Below are 23,661 nucleotides of genomic sequence, written 5' to 3'. Positions count from 1 at the left end.
ATCACAGGAGACAGCTGGAATTCGAGCTCCTGTCGCATTTAGGAAGGATCCAGAGACAGTGGCTGGCGTTTACTCCACAGAGGGGTGCATTTATTCACAGTCTGGGTAAGAAAGTAAGGGCAGTGAGGAGAGAGGTGAATTTTTGGAGTCCAGGTGTGTTGTCCTCAGTGCTTGGTGGTCAGTGAGGGCTGTATTGTCATCCTGCGGGGGCTTGTGGGCTGAGCCAGGCGGGTGGGCAGAGGTCGGCACCATGAGCTGTCAGTGTCTGATTTCAGAGAGAAAGCCCTCAGCAAATCATTCTCTCCCCTTTCCTTGGTGTGGGGGTGTTCTACAAAGCTGCAGGGTAAGTCAAGTCAACTGTCTTCAGATACTCATAATAATTCAATGCCAGCTGGGTGCTACTGCAGCATTGTCATTGCCCCGCTTTGCCCTCTATGCACTGCTCTACTATAGCAGTGATGACTCTCCAAGGCTTACACCCCCAACCATGAAGGTCGGAGGAAGCGGGGCTGCTCACTGAGCCACCGCAAAGAAAATGCTTAGTAACTAATCAATTTGCTGCTTTGGCCATATCTCCCAAAATGTATTTTAAATTAACTTTGAACTACCAAAGTATCTGTTTGAGTTTCAGTCATTACTTGTGTTGAATACCAACAGACTTTGATGTTCTTCCTTAATGTACCCAAAGTTCCCTTTTAGAAGCTCAGTACTTCAACCTAAAAAATATGCACCATTTTAATTTCTTAGTAAGTGTGGCATGCCAACTATGTATCTGTGTTTGCATCAAAGGCACCAAACATCACCTTCAGTGTGGTCGAGATTCTTAAGTCAAAGTTATAACCAGAGGTGGAGATTTCAGGTTCAGAGAGTACAAATCCAGACCAAGATTTTGTTTCATCCAACCAGTTGAGTACTCTGTGACTGTGACTCTTTATACTCAACTGATTATAACACAACCCTAGATCCATCTAGATCCAATTATTCCAATCTTCAAGGTTCACTGATCAAAGAGTCATTGTAGTAGCAAGAACTGATGGGCATTTTGTCCAATTAAAATGTGAACCTAGAGAAGGGAATCAAAATATCCATTAACCAAACTTAAATTTCTGCAAAAACATTATGCATGCTGTGTATGATAAGGAGACTGGACCCAGATGCAGAGGGAATCTTTAATCACTATCCACAATCAGAAAGCAAGAGTCAAAACCAGGCGGGCCGACAGAAACTGAATCAAGAATCTAAATGCAGAGAAAATACGATAAATGGGCTAAAACAGGCTGGCAAACCAGGTGTGAAACCAACTCCGAAATCAGTCAGTGAAACAGGTACAAGTAGGGAACAGATAGACGAACAAAACGAGAGGCTCAGTAATGGCAATTATCACACAGTCCCTCACACAGCATCAAATGGAGGAAGTGGGTGTATGCATTTTAGAAAATAAATGCTGAATAAATGAAAATAATAAACACCCATAATGGACTATGGCTTCCTTTTCCCTCACATCTCTCAGGAGGTGTCAGCAGAAAGGTTATATTCTTCTATAATTTTCTTCTTGTTCCACAGAAGACTGCTGCATTTATCATTTTTTTTCTGAGGACAGTAAAATGCCAGTAATTACCACTTCTAACAGAATAAAAATGTAAAAAGGCATACAGTCTTTTCTCTATTATAAGACAAGAAACCAAAAAAGCCCCATTATAGACAATGAATATACAGTGTATGGCTTCCGATACCTTGCAGATGTTGTCTACAGCATGTAAATAACCTGCAAAGCTTCCATGAACAAACTCTTTACATTTGTCATACATAATGGGAGTATTAATTGTGGCCAGATTTGAAATGCAGTTCGTTTTGGTGAAAAGCCTAATTGCCTGTAGATAAAAAGGTTGATGAAGAAAAGCCTAATTGCCTGTAGGTAAAAACTTTACTTCTGTCTTGTGGACTGGGAACTGCATGGATTGTTTCACCATTCTTCAGTTTTATAAGGAACTGGACAAATACACAAAAAATTGATGCGACATACAAATAGCATTGCATTGAATTAGGCTTTTCATGTTTTAGTTGTCATATCAACCACTACATAAAAAAATTCTCTCTCTTTTAATTTGCATATTTTCTAATGTTAAATTGTGCTGTTTTTCTGAACAAATATACACTAAGTACCCAAATAAATAGCTAAAAACATTTCTTAGACTGCCTAAGATTGGGCCGTCACCAAACTCCACTATTACCTACTTGGGTGACAGTTCATGTTGGTGATCAGCCATGCGGCACTCCAGTGGATCACCTCAGCTAAGGAGAAAGCCCATATCGCCGTCTGATTCCTCTCCCTGCAAGATTAGGCCTGTGCATGGACATGGGCACGCCAGCTCTCTCTCTGAGGGCAGGGGGGGCTGTTATAATACTGTCTCCAGGACCTGCAGTCCCATCTGGCTAATTGACAAGAAACCACACCACTCTTTCAGCACCCGGGATAGCAGCCATCTGCCATAAATTCGGCGTGCGTGTTGTGGACCGACAATCAAACACCTTGGGCTTAATTAACCAGCTCCCTGATCTCTATCCCTCCACAGCCCTTTCTAACCACCAAAACCCACCTACTAATTCCCCTTCATCCTCATTGTGTTTTTGGATTGCAATTTCAGTAACATTTTACTTAAGGGGCCACAAATAATGTAGCATTACAGTATGCTATTAATTAACCACAAATTAAGTGTTACATACTCATCTCATGTTAATTCATCATTAATGATTTATGGCATGTTTTCTCAATCGGCTACGATATCTGTTACTATGTATGTAAATTCTGTAAACTTTTGTGAACTATTGAAGGAACTACTGGAGGAACATATAATGAATATAGCACATGTGAAATGCTGATCTCATGTTTGTGCATCATTAATGAGTCGTGATGCATCTTTAGCTACAATATTTGTTCATGATATTTGTTACTTAAGTTAGTAGTAACTGAGTACTAAATATTTGTGCCCCCTTAAGTAAAGTGTTACCCTAATTTCTAATCAGCCTTGCCTTGATGGGAGGTTCACCCTGTGCTTGTTGCTGTTGCAGTTCTAACCCTGGGACCTTCAGGTAGAACTGCTGCTACAGGGCTTAGCCATCTTCTGAGGATGCCACCTGGATGGCTCCGAAGGCAGTAGTTGGAGGCAAATCTCATTGGTCAGAGCTGCTGAAGGGTTTCTATCTCCAAACTTCCTTGGATTTCTACAGATCCGCCAGAATGAGACGGTGATGATGGTGAATGGTGATGATGAATGGTAATTCTGATGAAATATGATCCAGAAACGAATAATCACACAAATTGTGATCAAAACAGTCTAAATTTACATTCAACAATACTCTTACTGTCAAAGTACGCAATTTCACTACTATACAGGCAAATACCTTGCAAACATGGCAATAGCTGGAAATTTGGCCATTACAAATTTTCTTACCACAATTACTGCAAGTTGTGCTCGTTTTGCATTTCTTTATGCAGGGCAGACATTTCATCTCCTCATCCTCAATCCCTTTGGGTTTAGCCTCTGCGACTTCAGGACAAATTTGCCAACCCAGGGAGGGGGGGGGGGGTTCTTTGTGAATGTTTGCCTGTATTCAAAAGGGGCCTTCAGTACAATTTGTCACTCCGCTACTGGAACACATACTTGCTTCACCTTGGGATGGACCAGCTATGAATGCTTGTGAGGAAAGAGCAGACCTCTCAGTATTGAGTTGCAGTCAGAGCAGAGTGGAGCTCAGGGCTGTATTGCTTCAACATTGCCAACCATGCTGACCTTTCTTCCTCTTGACAATTCGCTTTTGTCTGGCATTTAAGATTATTTTATTACTATGCAAATCGAAATCAGTTATGAGTTAAACGTTATGTCACTTTCATATCGTATTAATCATGCTGAACAATGTAGAACGTGCTCAAATTACACACCTAGTTTTCAGCCTATGTTGTGCTGAGTTAGGTCTATTTGAAAATGAAAAGCGTGGTTTCGATGCATTATGAGTAAACTGAAAACGTATGCGGCAAACTTCATAAACATTTTAAAAATGACAGACGAACCACGTGGGTTACGTAGACGTCTTCCTCCCTGGAACCGCCCAGCTGCGGCTCAGCCAATGAGATGGCTGGAAATCGCAGGGTGCAGTTTGGGAGCTTCCGGTTTCAGCGCGATCCTACAGCATAACGAATGAATGCCGAAGGTGTTTTCTTCAGCTTAATTCGGTCAAAATGACAAGTCGCAGGTGTATCTTGCTATCTGTGGTACTTCTGTGGTGTATAACACATGCATCAAGCGAAAAACAGTTGAAAATAACGGAAGACAAAAATAAACCACCTACTGATGTAGACAGATCGCTTTCCGAAAAGTCTCCAGAAGGGCAGTTACATGCACAGAAATCTGAAGAAACTCGGGACACCTCAAAAGCAGAGCCGGATCAAGCAGAAAAAGCGAAATCCGAAAAGCAGTTTGCATCAAAAGAAGCTGATGTGAACAGGGATGACATAAGTGACCAACAGGGTAAAGGCGTAAATGACGAGGCTGAGTTTAAACGGCCCCTCGCAAAAGACCAGTTCCAAGAAGAACTGGTAATCAAGCCTCTTCCATCCGGAGACATTTATTCTAGTTTCCAGTTTCGCACACGATGGGATATAGATTTCTTCCAGCCGGGGAAAAAAGGTAAAAATGTTTCCAAAATTTAAGTTCCTTAAATATTATGATATGTTCAGACGTAGTATGAGGAAGTGGATATTGGTCGTGGTCAGTCTTGCTTTCGTGTCTAGTTTTGATTCGTGGTCTTAAAACTACATTTATTGATTTAGCTTGGCTTGCTTTCATGTCAATCTGCCTTTGTTGGGCCCACAGTGTCCCACTACAGGTTGTTCCCAAAATCTTTGGGCCAGCTCATCTCCAAGTTCTCCGTGCGGGAGCTGCACATCTCCTTCACGCAGGGCTACTGGCGGACCATGCAGTGGGGGCAGCCCTTCCTGCCTGCTCCTCCTGGTGCTGAGCTCTGGGTGTGGTTTCAGGACACTGTCACTGAGTGAGTGCAGTTAACCCCCTCCTTGCTGCTTCCATAACTTTTAATACACGACATCATTATTCCCAGTTGGCTTTTATTGTCCTTCAATAATAACTTAATGAGCATATTTAATTCCCTTACCATGCACTCTTAAGCAGCATGTCTTGCTGTATTGCTTTTATGCAGTGTACCTAACCTGTTAACCTATTTGTGTAATCTATTTATGGAGAAAAATAGCTGAAATCATTGCATTGATTGTGATTTTTTTTAAGCCTCAGAATGTGTGTGTTTTGGGAAGACCTTAGTGAAGGGTTGTGTTTTCTGTCATTTCAGTGTGGACGGTGCCTGGAAGGAGCTTACCAATGTGATATCCGGAATCTTCTGTGCCTCCCTTAATTTCATTGACACAACCAACACTGTGCAGCCGACTGCCTCCTTTAGGTCCCTGGGGGTGGGAAATGGTGAGACCTTTTCTTCCAGATCTTATTGCACTGAGACCTGCTTTCCGAAACTAGCATAAGAACATAAGAAATTTACAAACGAGAGGAGGCCATTCGGCCCATCAAGCTCGTTTGGGGAAAATCGTAAGTGTTCGTTCTGTTGCTGCATTGTTTGTCATTGCAGTATTTGTGAAAATCAGTGTCATATTGGCAACATATATCTCCTTTGTATTCTGCTGTCCTGTTGGCCGTGGCCTGATGTGTTTGTGGGAATCTGTGTCTCTGTAACCCTTGAATCATCGCTCTAATATGACAGTAGTTACCTTTTGCCTTTAGTGACGGACCAGAAGTTTCTCCGCTACGCTTTATTGCCTCGGGAGATTGTGTGCACAGAGAATCTGACGCCGTGGAAGAAGCTGCTTCCTTGTGGCTCGAAGGTATGCGGACACCAGCCGTTCGGCTAGTAAAACATGAACTCGCCCACCATTTAGGATCCTGTGCTATTTCGATCCTGCCATTACAGCTTTTTGTCTTGTCTTTTTCACGCTGTCTTTTTCACGCTGCCCTTTTCCCAAGTATTTGCTCTTCTGGTTCCTACAGGCTGGACTAGCGGTTCTCCTGAAGTCAGAGAAGCTCTTCCACAGCAGTTTCTTCTCGCAGGCCGTGCACATTCGGCCTATATGCCAGGTGAGGCTCTCTCGGTCTGCATTTCCATTTTGGGCACTGCCTAGGTAACCCATATGGAATACTTGCTCTGGTTATGTATAATTTTTTGCAGGTGCTGAGCTGTCACAAGAGTAAAACTGCCATTGTTTTAATCCCACTGCCATTTGTAATGCAGTGTCATTGTTAACTGTCTGTGTGCCAGTGGGCCTGTACCTCGGATCCTTAACAGTATTAAGTCAGGTGTTTGTGTGTGTCTTTCAGGACTGGCAATGCAGGACTATGGCGTGGGAGCTGAGACAGACGCTGAATGTGGTCTTTGACCTGTACACTACTGGACAGAACAAGAAGGGTGAGCTGAGGATGGGGTCTCTGTGATAGTGATGCAAACACTAATTTTACTGTACATCTGGCTCATTTAATTGTGTATAATCAAAATCTTTTAATGGTTTCTTGATCTACATTTTTCTTCCACAGAGTGGTCCCTATTCAAGATGTTCTCTCGCACCCTGACTGAAGCTTGTCCTCTGGCCTCTTCTAGTAAGGTGTACATAGACGTCACAGACAACCCCCAAGTAAGAGGTCACCCTTTCACATTTTCTGTCAGATGCTGAGGTTGTGTGGGCCGAAGCAAGGCCAATCCCTTAGTTATACCAGGGACGGACCTAACTGGCACGCTGGTACGCATTCACCTTTAAAAGCCATACGTGCGGAAATGGATTGCTGCAGCAGTGCAGAGGCGTGCATATTTTATGTGCATTTGCACTGCTGTGACAAAACATTACTGTGCATTTCAGCCTTTGTACTACAAATGAAGTATGAATTAGCATATAAAGGTTAAACCGCACAATCATTTAATGTAATATCTGCACAAATGCACATAAAATACGTATGCATTTGTGCTGTTACAACAGTTGATTGGCGCAAATATCGCTTTTAAAGGTGAGTGTGTATTTGTGTTATCGGCGTCCCTGGTAATATTTTATGCTTTATTCTATTTACTCATCCAAGCTACTGTGCTGGTCTTCTCCTCTAGGGGGAGCTGTTTGAACTTCACCCATCTTCAGCCACTCTGAATCAAGCAGTTGTTCTGGGAGACCGCAGGACATATGCTGTATATGATCTTAAGATGATGGACACCTTTGGGTCTTTGCGAACATTAAACATTGTTCTGCGTTGGAAGACGTCTAGTGGGGGTAAGCGATATTTGACTACTACCCCCCCCCCCCACGGGCTATACCCATGACAAAAGATCATCATCGTCATCACCACCTGCTGATCTGTCGTATCACATTTCAGGTTCAGGAGGAATAAAAAATACTTTTGGAGTCTTAATTCGGGTGTATTGCTATAGAAAAGAAGTATTTGCTAATTATTTTGTTAAACATTACTGTGCAAAAGTCTGTGGCAGTCAAAGTAGTAAATGTAACATTGCGGTTTAACTTTACAAATATACAAAGTAACAGTCCATACTTTTGTAAAGGGCTTTGCCTTTGTTCTATATTTCTGTTATTCATTTTTGTTTATATTAATTATTAATCTATTGGTTATATAAATTTAAAAATACACAACGAGTTCTTCTTTTGTGCAAGAAGTTACTGATATCTTGTTTGATGGCAGAAACACCACTTCATTTTCCAAAGTATTGGTTACGTTCTTCCACCAACTCAGTTAATGAACGTAATTAGTAAAATAACTCATTGAGGTCCTGACTAGCCAGACAAGGTGGGGTGGTGACATTAAAATATACATGAGTGTATTGGACATTTGCTGCAAATGCTGGGGTGACTTTAGGAGACGTTTTGAAATGGCTCAGCTGATTACTCTTACAGACATAATATCATAGTTTTACACCAACATGAAGATCATTTAGCCATTCTCTTTGCACTGTATCTTAATATAAAAATGCCACTTTAATTCCGCCTCCTGCCGATCCCTAGCGGACATGCTTCGCCCCCTACTGCACGGCGAGCGCTATGTGGCTGGTTATGGGCTGCAGACGGGAGAGATTCACACCCTGATCAGCAACAACCATCCCTATCGGGCGTTTCCCGTGCTGCTCCTGGACGTGGTTCCCTGGTACCTCCGCATGTACATCCATACTCTGATCGTCACCAGCAAGGCCCTCCCCAACAAGCCCAGTGAGTCTGTCTGCCTCCCGGCCTGTTCTTACACACCCTCCTTAAAACCGCAAGACTCATCTTCACCTTATTCCCCCCCCCTTAAGGCTACATTCATTACCAGCCTTCTAAGGACCGAGTGCGCCCCCATCTGTTGGAGATGCTCATTCAGCTGCCGCCCAATTCTGTCACCGAGGTGACTGTGCAGTTTGAGCGGGCACTGCTGAAGTGGACAGAGTACACCCCCGACCCAAACCATGGCTTATACGTAGGGTGAGCTGCCCCTCTTTCTGGGTTTTTGTAACAGCTGTATGAAAGGGCTGAGTCTTACATCTGCTGGTTGGCTGGTACATCCACAATGTCACGTCTGTTCCCCAGGCCGTGTAATCAGATGCGGACATACTGCAAACTCTGTAGAAATTTTAATTGTGTCATGCTTTACGGGACAGAAGGCCTGGGGTTGATGAAAGTGACTCTGTTTGAATTCCTGTTTTTACTCTGCAGGTCCTCTGTAATCAGTGGGCTGGTGCCAAGCGTTGTCGCCATGGATACCAACAGCAGCCAGGAATACCCCCTGTTCAGCACCTTGTGAGTGTGACCGCAATGTCTTTGAGCAATTTGACCCGGTTCTGTTGGTTCTGTCTGAATGCTGTTGACTTGCCTGTCCTGCTTCCTCCTCAAGCTTCCCGTGCAAGGAGGAGTCCAGCTACTTTGTGCGCGTGTACACCGAGCCCCTCCTGGTGAACCTGCCCACCCCGGACTTCAGCATGCCCTACAATGTCATCTGCCTCACCTGCACCGTCGTCGCCGTGGGCTACGGCTCCCTCTATAATCTCCTGACCCGCACCTTCCAGGTAGAGGAGCCAAGCCCCGGTCTGGTGAAGCGCCTGGCCAACGTCATCCGCTACTTCCGTGGCGTGCCGCCGTTGTGATGTCACTGCTCCGCTGCCGCCGTTGTGATGTCATTGCTCCGCCGCTGCACTGCCAAGGACTGTGGATGGGTTATTTTTTTCCTCGTGCACCGAGGGGAATTTGCATCAGGTCGCATTACTGAATCTCGGATCTTTATGTGGCATGTGTTTTTTTGGTTTGGTTTGAACTTAAGACTTGAGATTTGTCTTCTGTTTTTATTTAAGAGTTCAGAAATTTATGGGAAGGGGGGACTAAGGAAATGTTCTCTCCCCCCCCCCCCCCCCCCCCCCTTGGAAAACATTGTCGGAGCTTGACTGGAACGTATCTTGGATTTACAGCGTGCTACAAACCTCCTGCCCCTCATTAAAGCTGACTGGTTGTGCTGAGGGAAACAAATTCACTCATTTGACTGAGGTCTCCTTTGGATCTTAGAGTGTTGATGTTGGTTTAGGTAAATGGAAAAAGAAGTGTCCTTCTTCAAAGAAAATGATTACATCCAAGATGTTTTCTTCTTAATTCCTCCTTCAGAAATTCATTTTTTTTAGAAGAGAATGTTGTTGCCTATGCCTGTGGTATTTGTGCTTTTTAAAATGCTGTACTTGAGTAATTATTTAGAGCAGCCCCCTCTTCCTCTTGAGCCTGCAGATTCCACAAGGCTCTGCATTCCTTCTCCGGCCATTTTACTGAACATCCCTCATCCCAGATATTACAAACATCCCTCCTGGATGTATTAAAACCATTTTGTGGTTCTGCTGCACTTCCATATTTCGACTGTGGGTTTTTGATTGATTGGAATCATGCGTCCATATTTTCTGCAGAAGACAGCCAGTGAGGTGAAGCAGGGACCCATGGGGGGGGGGGGACTTTGGGAGGAGGGTAGTTTCAGTAGAAAAAAAGAAACTTCTTGTTTTAAAGTTTTCTTGCTTTAAAGTAAATTGCTTCCTTAATCTTAAAGTTAACTAAATGTCTGACATAAAACATTTTTTGTATGGGAAATTAAGGGTTTTCAAAGAAATGTTTAGGTTTTTGTTAGTAAGTAAGTGGCATCACCATATTCAAGCTTATCCTGTGAAATTTTGAGATCACCACACTGCATTTTGGACTTTCACAATCACCACACTGCATTTTGGACTTTCACAAGTGGCCAACAACTGGCCTGCCCTGTCAATCCTAACATTAATCCCAAAAATATTAAGAGCTTTAATAGAATGCAGTCTGAAACTCCAGCGGCCTGTCTGTGTTTAGTTCCATGCATGCAACAGCTGGCTAAAGGTATTTTCGAGCTGTTTTTGCTGCTGCTCCAGCAGGAATGGAATGCTTGTCGAGCAAAGAGGGGAAAATGTTTGGCAGCGTCTGGAGGTCTGACGACACCATCAAGAAATCCAGGGAAGGCTCCAAATGGCAGGGGCCCATGCAACGCTCACTGTCTCGACTGCCCCCCCCCCCCCCCCACCACCCCCAACTACATCCTCTGGTACACAGCAGTCTGTCTGTCCCGTCCTGGCACCCTGGGAAGAATGCAGTCACAGGAGGCTTAAACATACATTCCACCAGCATCAGCCTGCCTGCTTTTTGCCAAGAGCTTTCTAATTGCATATTTGAGGAATCTGTTTCCAGTTCAGCTAACCAGGCCCATGCAGAGCTTATACCATAATGTCTGGCATAGACAAAGCCTTCCTGTCCCCCCAGTCTCAGTGGTTCCACACCCCAGGAGTCAGACACAGAGGCCCTTTTCATGACCGGTTGAGAACTAACAGTAATGAATTTTTACCACTGTAAAAACTGCATCAGTTTGATCTTGCCGTTCTCTGTGTGTGCCAGCTTAGGCATCCATGCATGCAAGTGGGTGGAAAAATGAAAACACATTGCAGTTTGTGAGCAGTGTACTGGAGAGGCTCCCATGCTTCTCTCACAAAGGAGCCAGCTGCTGGTTCTGTGTACAGTCATGTCCCATTTACAGTTTTCATGTTAAATCTGAGTTTTTTTCCCATCTTGCTGCAATCAACTAGTTGTGGCCAGTGTTCTGCATAAACACATACTGACTGCTAAAACGTACAATAGAGTACAATGGAAACCCTTTGGTAATGCAAAGACTCCTGGTTAGCCATGACATTTTATTGACCCTAGTACAAATACATGTAAAACCATGGAAAACAGCAAATGAAGCAGATAAGCGCTATGAGTGTACAGAAGTGGAGCGGGTTCAAGTAATGGAAGCAGGTCCCTCAATCTATCAGCAGGGGTCGCTACAGGCGTGACCGCACGTGGTTCTGCAGCACTTCTGCTCATCCGGACACTCGCCGTCATGGTAACAGAATTCCGCGCACATCGGGGTCCCACTGGGGCGGGTGCAGCTGCCTGGTTTTACTGGTGGCACAGAGGGAGCGTCAGTACGATCCCACAACTGTTGTAACGGGTAGTTTAAAGGCGCCTGTAATACCTGTGTAAGGGGCGACACATTCGTGGCCACATCCGTTATAGCAGCACTTCTCAGCTTTGGGACAGTCGCTGTCGTCGACACAGAACTCTGCACACATCCCGGAGCCCCGCTTCCGGCGCGGACACACCCCTGGCTTAGCTTAAGGAGCAGGCAAACAAGGAGAATTGTGGGAAATGCGGAGTTAGTCGTCCTGTCAGTTGTTTGTCATAGCTGCTGGCATCAGTGATAATATAATTTGGTTGCATTATTGCATAAAACGTTTCCCAGATGAGCTGCATCACATGAATACTCATTAAAATATAGAAGGTACAGCACTGTATTCATAGGTGATCCACCAGAGAGAGAAGTCTTTTGATAAATCTCCAAATTAATAAATGTTTCACTACACAAAGCCTACTAATTAGACAAGAAAAGAAGCCTTTACTGAAAGCAGCCGGCACGCAGACGGCCCCGCAGCTGAAGGTGCAGCACTTGTCCAGGGCCGGACAGTCGGAGTCCCCAGAACACGCCCGTTTAGACGGAATCACCGTCAAGCGCTTGGGACAATGACCAGGCTTGGGAGCTGGAAGGGGGTGGGGGGACATTGTCAGCCCGATCTGCAAAGGGCAGCGCTTCATAAGCCAATCAGAAGCGGCACAATGAACACTATGAATGTTAAAGTGGGAATTTTTAAACGTTGGACTTAAAAACTATACGTGCATGCAAGCATATGGAACAAAACAGTGTGTTTTCTACGCCCCAATCACTAGTGCATAATGTAGGCCCTACCAGATATACCGCATATTTATTATACAAAGGAAACAAACCAGTTTATGATCTATAGTGGAAATAGTGTGAAACAACTACACCACTGCAGTTATGTACAAACCCAGTAGATTATCTGTATGGTGGAACGCGCAGATGTTCAGAAACCTGAAACTTCTCTGCACGATATAGAAACATAAACTCGTTGTTTGAATATACCATTGATGTTATTTATCTCAGTTCCATACTTTATGTTCTGTGCGCCACTTTAAATTTTAAAAAAGTCAAAATCAACGTAAATTATGTGTGTGATACACATGTATTCACAAGCCCATTTAAAAACATAGCCCATTTAACTACCATTGATTAACATTATCAACTGTTACTTTCCAAAAGTCCACATTAATAATCAATTTCAAATAAGGACCGTGAGCCACTTATTCTCAGCGACAGACTTATGCTTCTTGCTCACCCGTTGAATTGTGTCCAGCGGCGATTAAAGCTGAACTACTCCATTCGAACAAGTGTAGCACGGCACAGAGAAAAAGCAAGACCCCGGCCAGCCTCATCTCTCCAGCTTCAAGTTTTGATTTAAGCAGTAGCCGTATGTACTTATGGTTTTAAGGCAAAGAAGCGCAAAGGGGAGGGAGGGAGTTAAGCAGAGTTCCGCTGGGTCCATACGCCGTATGCTTTAACTTCTAATCGGTCCTAAACCCAGTCCTCGTACTGGGTAAGCGATGTGGAAGACGAATGGGCGACTTCAAAATGAGAGTCAGATGTCATCTCCTGTTAACAGTAATGTGAGACAAATCTCTCCATCAATTGTGACGGCGGGGGTGTTAAACTCGATTCCGGGCGGGATGGTCCCACTTTTTTAATTTATTTTTTAGCTCTGCACTAGATTCCACCATATAGACTTTATACCATTATGACGCTCACATAAGTTAAAGGCCATCTAACAAACTGTAACATTTCAAACAAACTTCGAAGCGCAGCGCCCCATGGATGCCGTCCTTTCACTCAGTGCGGTTTATGCATTGACATACCACACATACATATAGGGATGAATAAAGTCAACGCCTGAAAATATGCGAAATCCAGCACTTATATGCCAATTATATTACAACCTCTCCTGCCAATGAAAAATGCAGCAGTGTTTAGTGTTTCTCTGGTTCAAAGACGCTCCCGCGTACATTTACCAGCATGGTCAGTGTGACAGTACCGCTTTAGGCACTCCAGTGCCCCCGAATGGAAAAAAACAGAATACCAGTTGTTGTTTTTTTTTGTTTTTTTTTTAAAGAATATGATGCGTATTTTTCAAATCAATGCTATAATTCTAAAATCGTTTTGAGGGCACGATTACAAACTTTATCAACATTATTTTTATAGATCGCAATTCATCTCGAAGGCCTTGAGTTTGACAGCGGTTCTTTACATACAAATATGTAGCTTTCGGCTACATTAGGGTGATCAGAAAATCCATGACAATTTGATCTACTTCAGGTTTTACAAACTACTTTAAAAATGAAAGGCTCCTGTGCTTGGCTAAATGATTCAGTTCTTATGCTTTGGCTGGTTTATTTGCTTGATTGAAAGACTAGCTGTTTCACCAGAGGCGACTGGTCAACAGAGGGCGCTAGAGCGCCGCCCTCCCTGGTTTAACAGGGAGTTTTCATTTTTCTTTTTAAAATTACTTAATTTCAATAATAATAATACTTTATTGATCCGAGTGAAGAAATTCTCTTTATGCCTCCCCAGCTCTCTGTAGCCACCAGTTACAGCACCCAGGGAGCTGGAGGTTAAGGGCCTTGCTGAAGGACCCACACACATGGTAAGGTAAGGCCGGGCTCAAACCGGCAACCTTCTGATCACAGGTACAGAGGCTTAGCCCACTGTGTTGAAAATGCATAATAGCGTGTAATATATATATATATATATATATATATATATATATATATATATATATATATTAATATATATATACACACACATACATAAGAAAAATCATGACGTTTGGGGTAAAATCAGCTTCATGTTTGTCCTCGTCTCACTCAGTCTTATTGAAATATGTCTTGGGCGCTAAAGAAAGTGCCCATTTCATGTAGCAGCGTAGCCAATTACTGATACAAGACATGCACATAGCAACATAAAATGAGCCAATCACTGTCCTCGAATTGGACGCCTAAAGGACAATAAATTAATATTGCCAACAGATTTGCTGGGGGTGCCAGACCACTAGGGGCGCACTAGGAGGGCATCAATAGCATTGCGCATTCGCCTTGGGCCACCATCTTGGTGCAGCCATATTCTGTACACTGCATATGGTGACAAGAAACAACTTTATGACGGCAAAGTAAATAAAATAGAAATAAAACAATATAAACATTAACATTAGTGACACATTTATGGTTATAGGAGACTGATCAATCAGCACACAGCAAGAAGTCAGTGCTTACGTAAATCCCCAGGTCGTTTTAACTGAAATGACAAATCCGGTCACCCTATGTCACATTGAGTAAAACAGACTTCAGATTGCGCAATCATCTTCAGAGATTAATTAATTCTTTATTCTTTATATTATGATTTTCTGTTTGCTTACATGTTTTAATACACCTTCAAAGAAGAGCAGCTGGCATGCAAAATGTCCCCTTGGGTCTCCTGTCCAATTTTAGGTATCGTTTTACATATTTAAAGGCCCCTATCAAGTGCTTCCCCCCTGAATCTACCAGGTTGTCTATGCATTTCTCAAGGGGGTGTGTAGCTCAGTGGGTTATCAATCAAAAAAAAAAAACTTTATTTGTCCCCGAGGGGTTAAGCATGTGTCCCCATATCTGGAGGTTCTCTCTTAAAATTTCAGGGTTAGCAGAGTAATCATTGGGGCACTTGAGCAGGACCCTTAACAACAGTTGCTACAGAGATGGCGGCTGACCCCTGCTCTCAGATCCTCACTCAAACATCACTTTGGACAAAAAGGGTCTTCTAAATTAAATGGGATGCCTAGCATATGCATTAAGCCAGTAAAAGTTTCACAACTAATTGAATCTGAGATGGTAGGAGATGCCTTTCATAAGACTTCAGCAATCAATTATTTGTTTTCACAAGGCTGTGGTACATTTTGGTATGCTACAAGAAGGTAAAAATAGATAACAGCATGTGCTGACATATCTGGTGTTTATGGGAAATTAAACCAGCTGAAATGAACACCTCAGCCAACTCAGGCTTTTCTTAAAAAAGAAAGACGAAAATTAAATCAAACAAAAACAAGCAATATTTTTTAAAACAGTTTATTGAAATATAATTCAAACCACTCTGAAGCTCTAAAGGGTAAAGCCATAAACAATACATGTAGAAAAATACTGCAAATGTTATAGGTTTGTAAAACTTTTGCACCCTATCTAAAACTGAGTGTTCACAAAAATTAAGATCACATTCATTAAAGACGGAGATGTAGAAGGAGCAAAGGCACTACAGCAAGGAAACCAATAACAAGCTTCCGCTAACTTAATGCCAGTATTTTTTCTAATGCCATGTTGATAAACTATTTCCACGTCAGCTGAACAGCTTATTTTCATATCCTTTAACAAGATGGAGGGAAAATGCAAATATAAGCCCCATTGCGTATGACATGGAAGCCCACACGACAAACCGTTCCTAGTGACTACTGAATGTGCAATGAAGGAGTAGAATGCGTGATACAAACATGAATGCAGCACTGATATCATACCTACAAAAGTACTAAATAACACCTTTAAAAATGTAACACAAAACAGCAAAAATCAGAATAGCATAGAACTCCATCAGCTACTGAAAATTCAGTCACCTAACCCACCCACCCAAAAAAAACCCACACCAATGCCAGAAGTGCAAATGAGCACGACACTTTTATACTTGTGCAAAGACTTTCACTCTAGAGCATGTGTAATAAAATGAGTAGCAGCAGTTTTTCTAAATGCTAGTCAGGTTCACAGCAAACAGTGCAAACGGATTGTATTCTATTAACTGAAATGCACAGCCATGTTTTCAGAGTACCTCAGAAAGCCATATTATGTGCAGAGGTGAGTGACTGCCAGATCGGGGTTCAAGACTGTGACGCAATTCTCAAACGATATTCTTAAAAGTAAAATTATTCATCAAATAGAAAGCTAGTAAACAGTACAGCCTTTTTGAAATCAAAATCTACTTGAAAAAAAATGTAAATTCCTATTGGAACCTAGTATACTTAACCAATCCCAACTTAGACGTCTGCACTACTTAACAGTAGATTTACTATTACAGTTCAGCTGTCCCTAATCAAAACTATCAGACAAGTTAAATGCCAAAACCATTTGAAAAATCATACTAAAATTTCCACCAAGGACACTAGTACTTGTGTAGAGTACATCAAAACTGAATGACCTTTGGAGCAAAAGTTCACTAGCACTTTAAAACCATCCCAGCATTGTGTGGGGGGAAAAAAAAAAATCAATCCTGGAGCACATGGCTGGGATACACCCTGAATGGGATGTCATGCCCATCACAGGGCACACAACCAAAAAATAAAAATTCTAAAAACACCTTCCTTTAATTTCATTAGTTTTGCGAGTGGCTTTACCCACATATATTTCCCTTTATATTCTGTAACATATCCCTTCATCAAATATGACCCAGGAAAGAAAATCAGAACATTAGCTGTGAACACAGAACTGTAACAGGCTCCGCTACATTTTGCTACATAATTTACCTACGCAAAATGTACATCAATGGAGTAGTGTCATTTGCAAAAGTCTAAGAGGAAAGTTCATAAAGAATGAAGAGATATATCAAAAGTGCTTCCTCTTCAGCTGTGCTCTACAGCAACATGAAGTGGCTTCTTAGCATCTTAGCAGGTGCCTACGTGAAGCAGAAGAGCAGCACTGTGCTTGTGTACGTTCCTGTAGTGCTCTGGCATATATCTGGATGCTTAACTAATTCTGAACACCTGGGTAAGTATTTTAGATGGTGTCGTCTCTAGCTCTGTGTTTAGCCTCCCCCTCACCACCCTCCAGCTCTTCCTTTGTGAGGTACTCTTTCAAGCTTGGCTGGTTTACTACGTCTACCCCGCGGTCCTGGAGCTCCTGCAAAAGGGCTTCCCACCGACGCTTGTCCTTGGAGATCTTCCAAGACAGCCTGACGTTAGCCTGGAGAAGTGGGATGAGCAGAGGGTGGAACTGCTGCTGCTGCAGGGCATCTTGGGATGGGGTGAGGTCCTGCAGGGCACGGTCGCAGTGCTCCTGGGCCTCACCCAGCTGCTCCAGCTCCTGGAAACAGGCCACCAGTGCCAACAAGTTGAAGATCCAGTGGGTCCGTTGCTGCGGATCTTGCTGCTGCTGGCACCCCAACTTCTCCTGAAGCCGGAGTGCATTCTGCAAGGTGCCTAAGGCTTCTCTGTACTGGCCCGCCCGCAGCAGCATCTGGCCTGCCCGCAGGTCACCCAGGTAGAAGAACTGGAGGAAAATGGGGGACTGCCGCAGGTCTGGCAGGGAATGCAGGTGCGCTAGGTACTGCTCGAAGGCCCGGCTGCGCTTAGCGATGGTCTCAGCCACAAAGTTCCTCCGCAGCTTCTTGCGGGGGAAGCACACGCCTTCCATCTCCTCTCCGTGATGGCGACGCAGGCGCCTGTGGAGCCGTGCAAAATCAGTGTAGCGTCGTGCGATCACCGCCGGCGTCTTGTCGAAGGTCCCCGACTGGATCACGTGGATGGTGTAGAGCTGAGAAGGGAGATGGGCAAGGTGGTGTCTCCACACAGCGCGACGCCGAAACAGCCTTCCAGGAATCCCCGGCTGGGGCAATCAGGCACAGCTCCTCCACACTCACCACGTATTTAGAAGTGCCCTCCTGCACCACACTGGCGTCGGTCACCTCAAACACCAGCTTCTCTGGGAGGCTGCGGGAACGCAAGCTGCGCCAGCTCTCCTGCAGCTGCCTGGTCAGCAAGGATGTCCCTCCAGATGGTAGGCCGACTGGACTGGCATCTGCAGAATGAGAAATAATGCAGAGGAACTGTGTACAGGAACACAGCGTGCAAAAATGGCCGTGTAGTCACAGACTGAAGATGGAAGTGAAACATGCTTACACTGGACTTCCTCTGAGGAAAGACAAGCCCAGCCACAGATAAGAGAGGATTTGTCACTATTATCACCAATTTTGTAATTTTTTTTGGACATTTATGTTTTCATGTATATTGAATACATAGAAAAAATATATATATACACAAGTATCATTTTTCTGTGACTCGCAGAAAATCCTCTCATGATAAGAGTTTAGCATTGTAGGCCATGGCAGATCTACCTGTGCTGCAGGACCCGTTCTCCAGCGATTCTGCAAAAAAATCTGAGTCGCTGTCCACCCCCGAGGTCTCGCCTGGGTCCTCAGAATCCAGCGCCCTCTCAGCCTCGAAGCTGAGCGTTCCTCCCAGCCGCGCCGACACATACTCTGTGTCATCCTCCAGCTCGGAACTTTCTGGAAAGTCCTCATTGCTTTCTAGGTCAGCAGGGATCGCACCCTCCTTGAACAGCGTGCGCCGGAGTCTGTCCAAGAGCTTGGATGCCATCTCACCTGCCCACCACTGAGAAAACAACAGTTCCAATTCTGTGTTTACAGAACCTACACAGTTCAGGGACCACATGTAAATAAGGATTAATTGAAATGTCATTTCACTTTAACCAAGTGTTGAGAAAAAGAAAAGGCTTTCATGTGGGGTCATGGAGCAACGACTGCAAAATAAAATTTACAAGTGCAAGACAGGTGTGACACAGTGCAACATAATACCAACAGTGGGTGCGCCAGTGCAGTGCAGTGCAGCACTGCATTATATTATACGTATCAGGTGGCTCAGTCGACAGCACTGCTGCCTTAAACCTTCTGCATGTTCCTCATGTTTCACTGGTTTCCTTCCATAGTTGAAAGACTTGCAATGAGAGGTTTCTAAATGGGGTCTAACATCGTCTGCGTGACTGTATGTGCCCAGTGATGGAGCGACATTCTGCCCAGGGTGCAGCCCAGCTCAAACTGGGCAGATGGATAAAACATGGGCAAAAGTACATAGTATGCTAACACAAAATACAAAAAAAGAAATGAAAAATACCAAAAAAAAAGGGTCTTATATTGCATTTCATCGTATTAATTTACTTTGTAAACGTAAACTGTAGTTGACAATGTAAAAATGGTATAAAAACACAACTGATTTGTCTTATTTTGACCACAAGTTAAACTGTATAACTTTTCATAAATTACAGCAACACATACTTTACATTACAAATTAAAGATTACAAAGTTTACAGCATGTCAAATTCAGTGTGGTCTTTTACATTAATGCCCTACAGTTTTGGCAGCTCAGCTGTGGAAACCTAAAGCCTTTGCTTAAGCAGGTTATTTTGCCACATTGGTGCCTTTATGGTCCTGTTTGCTACTTTATTTTGATGTATTACTGGTTTAAAGTTACAGATTTGATAGGAAATGGAACTGAAACCATTCTGAAGAAAGAAAATAAAACTTTCCAGTTTTCTTCAGAAATTAAAAACTTAAATTCTAAAAGTACTATTACATAAGTACTTAACTATTTCACAAGATTTGTTAGATGGCTTGAACCATTCATGCAAATGGGGGAGGGGCTGCTTATTTGGAATCGTGAGCTGAAACAAAAGATACTGCGGACATAATTGAAGCCGATTTAGTTCCAGTTCGGAAAAACTGATTTCACTCAGACCCAGCATTTATCGCACACACACACATCCACCTGCTTTGACAAAGTGATTTTCAAAAGCTACACGAGACACATTTTTAAAACTGAATATCCCACCAACTTTCAGTGCACCTCATACAATTATTTTTCATATAAGGATAACTTATTTTGGTAGGCCCCCAGTCCTGGGTTGTTCCCTGATTTGTGTCTGTAGCCTCCGGGATAGGCTCCAGACCCCCCCACAACCCCGAAGAGGGAAATCGGCTACAAAAATGGATGGATGGATGGATGACATTTTGCAATTATAATTTAATTTGCATTTGCGTTCATATAGATATTTTTAGAAAAGAAACATTTAAAGTATATTTCATTATTCATGGTGGAAACTGAATACTGCAGACTTCCCGAAAGGCTGCAGAATTATGCAGTACTAATCTCAGGCAGATATTAATACCTGGGAAGAACGACATTAAAAGGCTTCGTCTTGCAAAGCTTGAAAAGGAGCAATCCTGGTACTTCCCTACAGCTGGTGAAATCTCGCAAATCTGTTACCCGCAAAACGGATACATACCGAGCAATGTTGATATTAATTTTCACTTTTATAGTGTTGATCCTATGCTTAAACATTCGATATAAAAAATTGTGCACAATATTTTTTCCAGTTGGGGGTGTCCGGGCATGAGGAATGGAAATGGGCTTTCCTTTCAGATCGATGTCCTACAAAGCACTACGTCATATGACATTCGCGATTGGACTTGGAAAAACTGCTGCTGGTCCATTGAGCAATAAGTTTTCCCCATAATTAAAAAAAAAACAAAAGCTGGCCAAATCGTTTAATCCTGTAACTATTCATGCAAAACGAGTCATTTAGTAAGCCTTTTAAGGTAACACTGACGCCAAACTAAGCTTGATAGATATTATTAGCTATGATAAAGGTATAATTGAACAGATTAAGTACAGAGCAACACTAACTTCCATAATATGGCGGGAATTCGAACGTCCACGAGTTACAGTAAGTGACTGCGACACAATAATAAATGTGTGACAGATCAGAAGTGAGATTTAGTAGTACCCGAAAAGGCTAAAAAACGGGAATTGACTGTGAAATACAACCTCGCGAAAATATAAGAGGCGACTCTTGTGGACGGTGAGTGAATAATGAAGAGGAGCCGCCAGCGGCCGCGCCGGCGAACGGGACGCCGAGATGACGAGCCCAGCCCGTCTCTCATGCATCTTTCAGCACTTCGTAATGTTACCGGCTCCGTGTGGTTTACACAAGGCCCACACTGGGAATCATTTAAGAGCTTCGCAGATCAGCCGAAAAGACAGGCGCTGCAAAGCCAAGGCGCCCCATTTCTAATGGAAATAACGACGCCAGAGCCGCATAACAGCCGGACCGGTCAGGCTGCTGGCGCTGTCACCACGGCTAAAGCGGGCATGCTGGCCCGTGTAGCTTTATCGCCATTATCCAAAATAATTCCCAGAAAAATTCCGACCACGGAGGTAAATGTCCATAAGGAAACCTAGCTAGTTCTGTGTTTATATATGCCATTTATTTTATGCGGTGTGACCCGAGCTATAATGCAATTACGATTATCTGATAGGGCTAAGACTAAATTAGTTACAGAACACGATAAAATGTTTGGTAACAAAGGTATTATAAGGACGGTATTTATCACACGGACGGAGGTTTTGCATGCTTAACGCCGTAAATGGCAGCATATGGACGCGTACGCGTAAGCTGCACGCATCCAGGACTTTCCGCGCAGTAAACACACACCAAGTTACCTTCGCCAGCAAGAGAAAGGCTCTCGGTGTCATTCATAAGAAAAGTTGCAAAACAGCGATCAGCAACTTACTTGTATCCTCCTGAAGAACCCGAACAGCACTATGTTTTAAATCAGAGTAACGAGTTAAGACGACTGATTTAATTTACTCCAACTTGCGCGAACTGTTGCATGAGTCGGGAGTGCGGAATATATCTCAGAGGGAGTGTTCGGTTTACCGTAATGACTGTAATATATGCTCCATTGAAATACGTCAATACGGAAATGAGCTGTTTTTCTGAAAGCCATAGAAACTTGCTTTAGACTTTCTGTAAATATTACAATCAAAATTAAAGTTAGGATGGTAAAACAATTGAATGATTATACAACTATGTGTAATATCTGGTAACATATATGCTGTCACACACTCGAAAAAAGGAGATGCAAACCTAAACACCTTATTATGGGTCATTTCTCCTTTCAAGTGAGAAACTATGTCATGGAGGTTGCTTGGCTTAAAAAGCTATTATGGCACAGCTCCAATAGTCAAAATGTACATTCACACAGTTCATGTATGATTAAATAACACACTTCCATCATTAGGGCTGGACTAAATGACTACAGGCCGGTTGCCTTGACCTTAGTGGTTATGAAAACCTTTGAATGCCTGATGCTGGCCTCAGAGATGGAAAGTTCAGGTCCAGAAAGTACAAATCCAGACCAAGATTTTAACCAACCTGGTGAATCTAAAGAGTGACAGTCCCAGAGTACTCAACTGGTTGATTGAGACAAAATTTTGGTCTGGATTTGTACTTTTTGAACTTGATCTTTCCAACTGTGGCTGGCCTGTCAAGTCCATCACAGACCCCTTCCTTGACAGTCTGCAGTTTACAAGCAGAGCAAATTGCTCAACGGAGGATGCAATTAACCTGTCCATTCACTACATTTGCCAACCTCAGGACTCTCCCAACACATATGCCAGGATCCTGTTTGTGGACTTTCAATAATATTGCTCCATCGCTTCTCCACAGCAAGTTGACTCAGCTAGCTGTACCTCCAAGCATCTGTCAGTGGATTACCAGCTTCCTGACAAACAGGAAGCAGTATGTATGGCTGTCTACATACACCTGTCTGACCCTAAGGCCATTACCACAGGATGCCCCCAGGGCTGTACTCTCTCACCCCTCCTATTTTCACTCTACACGAATGACTGCGCCTCTTCAGACAAGCTCATCAAAATTTGAAAGTTTGCAGATGACACAACTGAAGTGGGACTCATTTTAAATGCCATCACTGGCATCACGGAAGAGTCACGAGCAGAACCTCACATGGCGTTCACTGTTTTTTTCCCTGCAGCCACCCGGCTCTTAAATAAACTTACCTAGTACATCAGGAATCCCATAACCCAGCTGAAATTCATTCACCGATTCTGAACAATTGATCTCACTCAGATCCAGTATTTATCACACACATATGCTTTGATAAAGAAACTAGAGGTTGCAGCAGAGGTCAATGGACAGATAAACCTAAGGAAAGCTGCACTGCGACAGTGAATTGACACTGATAGACACTGATAACGATGGAGGATCTCACCCAGGTAGGTTGCAAGCTGGGGCATGGGGTTGGTTGGGTGGGGCAATTGGTGCAGTAATGATCTGCCCCTCCACACTATAGACAGAGTTGGTGCTGGATCTTCCTTTGGTGTTCTTTGGGGCTGAGAGGTCTTCTCCCAAGCTGCAGGGCTCGGGCTTCTCCTCCTCAGGACTGGACATCCAGGACATGGGAGGCACCAGGGTTCCAGTTGGTTTCCTGCATTCCCGTACTAGTCGGTCCACTGCTAAGGACATTT

At 43.5% G+C, this 23,661-nt stretch overlaps 3 protein-coding genes and 1 long non-coding RNA gene across 4 annotated transcripts; 1 reads left to right on the top strand and 3 right to left on the bottom strand.

Moving 5' to 3' along the window:
- Nucleotides 1-1,155: 1,155 nt before the first annotated feature.
- Nucleotides 1,156-4,113, bottom strand: LOC111840381 (uncharacterized). The gene is made up of 2 exons (XR_002837398.2): nt 3,453-4,113; nt 1,156-3,281 (listed from the first exon to the last, which is right to left on the bottom strand). It is a non-coding gene; the product is annotated as an uncharacterized lncRNA (long non-coding RNA).
- Nucleotides 4,114-4,140: 27 nt separating this feature from the next.
- Nucleotides 4,141-9,928, top strand: pigt (phosphatidylinositol glycan anchor biosynthesis, class T). Its single transcript, XM_023805137.2, has 12 exons — nt 4,141-4,685; nt 4,872-5,049; nt 5,362-5,489; nt 5,805-5,905; nt 6,069-6,155; nt 6,396-6,483; nt 6,609-6,706; nt 7,168-7,327; nt 8,072-8,272; nt 8,359-8,524; nt 8,756-8,839; nt 8,934-9,928. Exons 1-12 carry the CDS (start codon nt 4,238-4,240, stop codon nt 9,181-9,183), a joined length of 1,989 nt encoding a protein of 662 aa, XP_023660905.2. The 5' UTR covers nt 4,141-4,237; the 3' UTR covers nt 9,184-9,928.
- Nucleotides 9,929-11,263: 1,335 nt separating this feature from the next.
- On the bottom strand, nt 11,264-13,512 carry wfdc2 (WAP four-disulfide core domain 2). The gene is made up of 4 exons (XM_023804997.2): nt 12,820-13,512; nt 12,028-12,165; nt 11,604-11,741; nt 11,264-11,530 (listed from the first exon to the last, which is right to left on the bottom strand). Exons 1-4 carry the CDS (start codon nt 12,914-12,916, stop codon nt 11,397-11,399), a joined length of 507 nt encoding a protein of 168 aa, XP_023660765.2. The 5' UTR covers nt 12,917-13,512; the 3' UTR covers nt 11,264-11,396.
- A 2,103-nt stretch (nt 13,513-15,615) lies between these two features.
- snx21 (sorting nexin family member 21) lies at nt 15,616-22,042 on the bottom strand. Its single transcript, XM_023805125.2, has 4 exons — nt 21,906-22,042; nt 18,654-18,930; nt 18,180-18,337; nt 15,616-18,073 (listed from the first exon to the last, which is right to left on the bottom strand). Exons 2-4 carry the CDS (start codon nt 18,913-18,915, stop codon nt 17,318-17,320), a joined length of 1,176 nt encoding a protein of 391 aa, XP_023660893.1. The 5' UTR covers nt 18,916-18,930; nt 21,906-22,042; the 3' UTR covers nt 15,616-17,317.
- Between the last annotated feature and the right edge of the window lie 1,619 nt (nt 22,043-23,661).

The sequence above is a fragment of the Paramormyrops kingsleyae genome, chromosome 6 (assembly GCF_048594095.1).
Source record: "Paramormyrops kingsleyae isolate MSU_618 chromosome 6, PKINGS_0.4, whole genome shotgun sequence".
Classification (NCBI taxonomy): domain Eukaryota; kingdom Metazoa; phylum Chordata; class Actinopteri; order Osteoglossiformes; family Mormyridae; genus Paramormyrops; species Paramormyrops kingsleyae.
The sequence above is the reverse complement of the archived record's forward strand: the minus strand, read 5'-3'. Positions and strand labels throughout refer to the sequence as shown.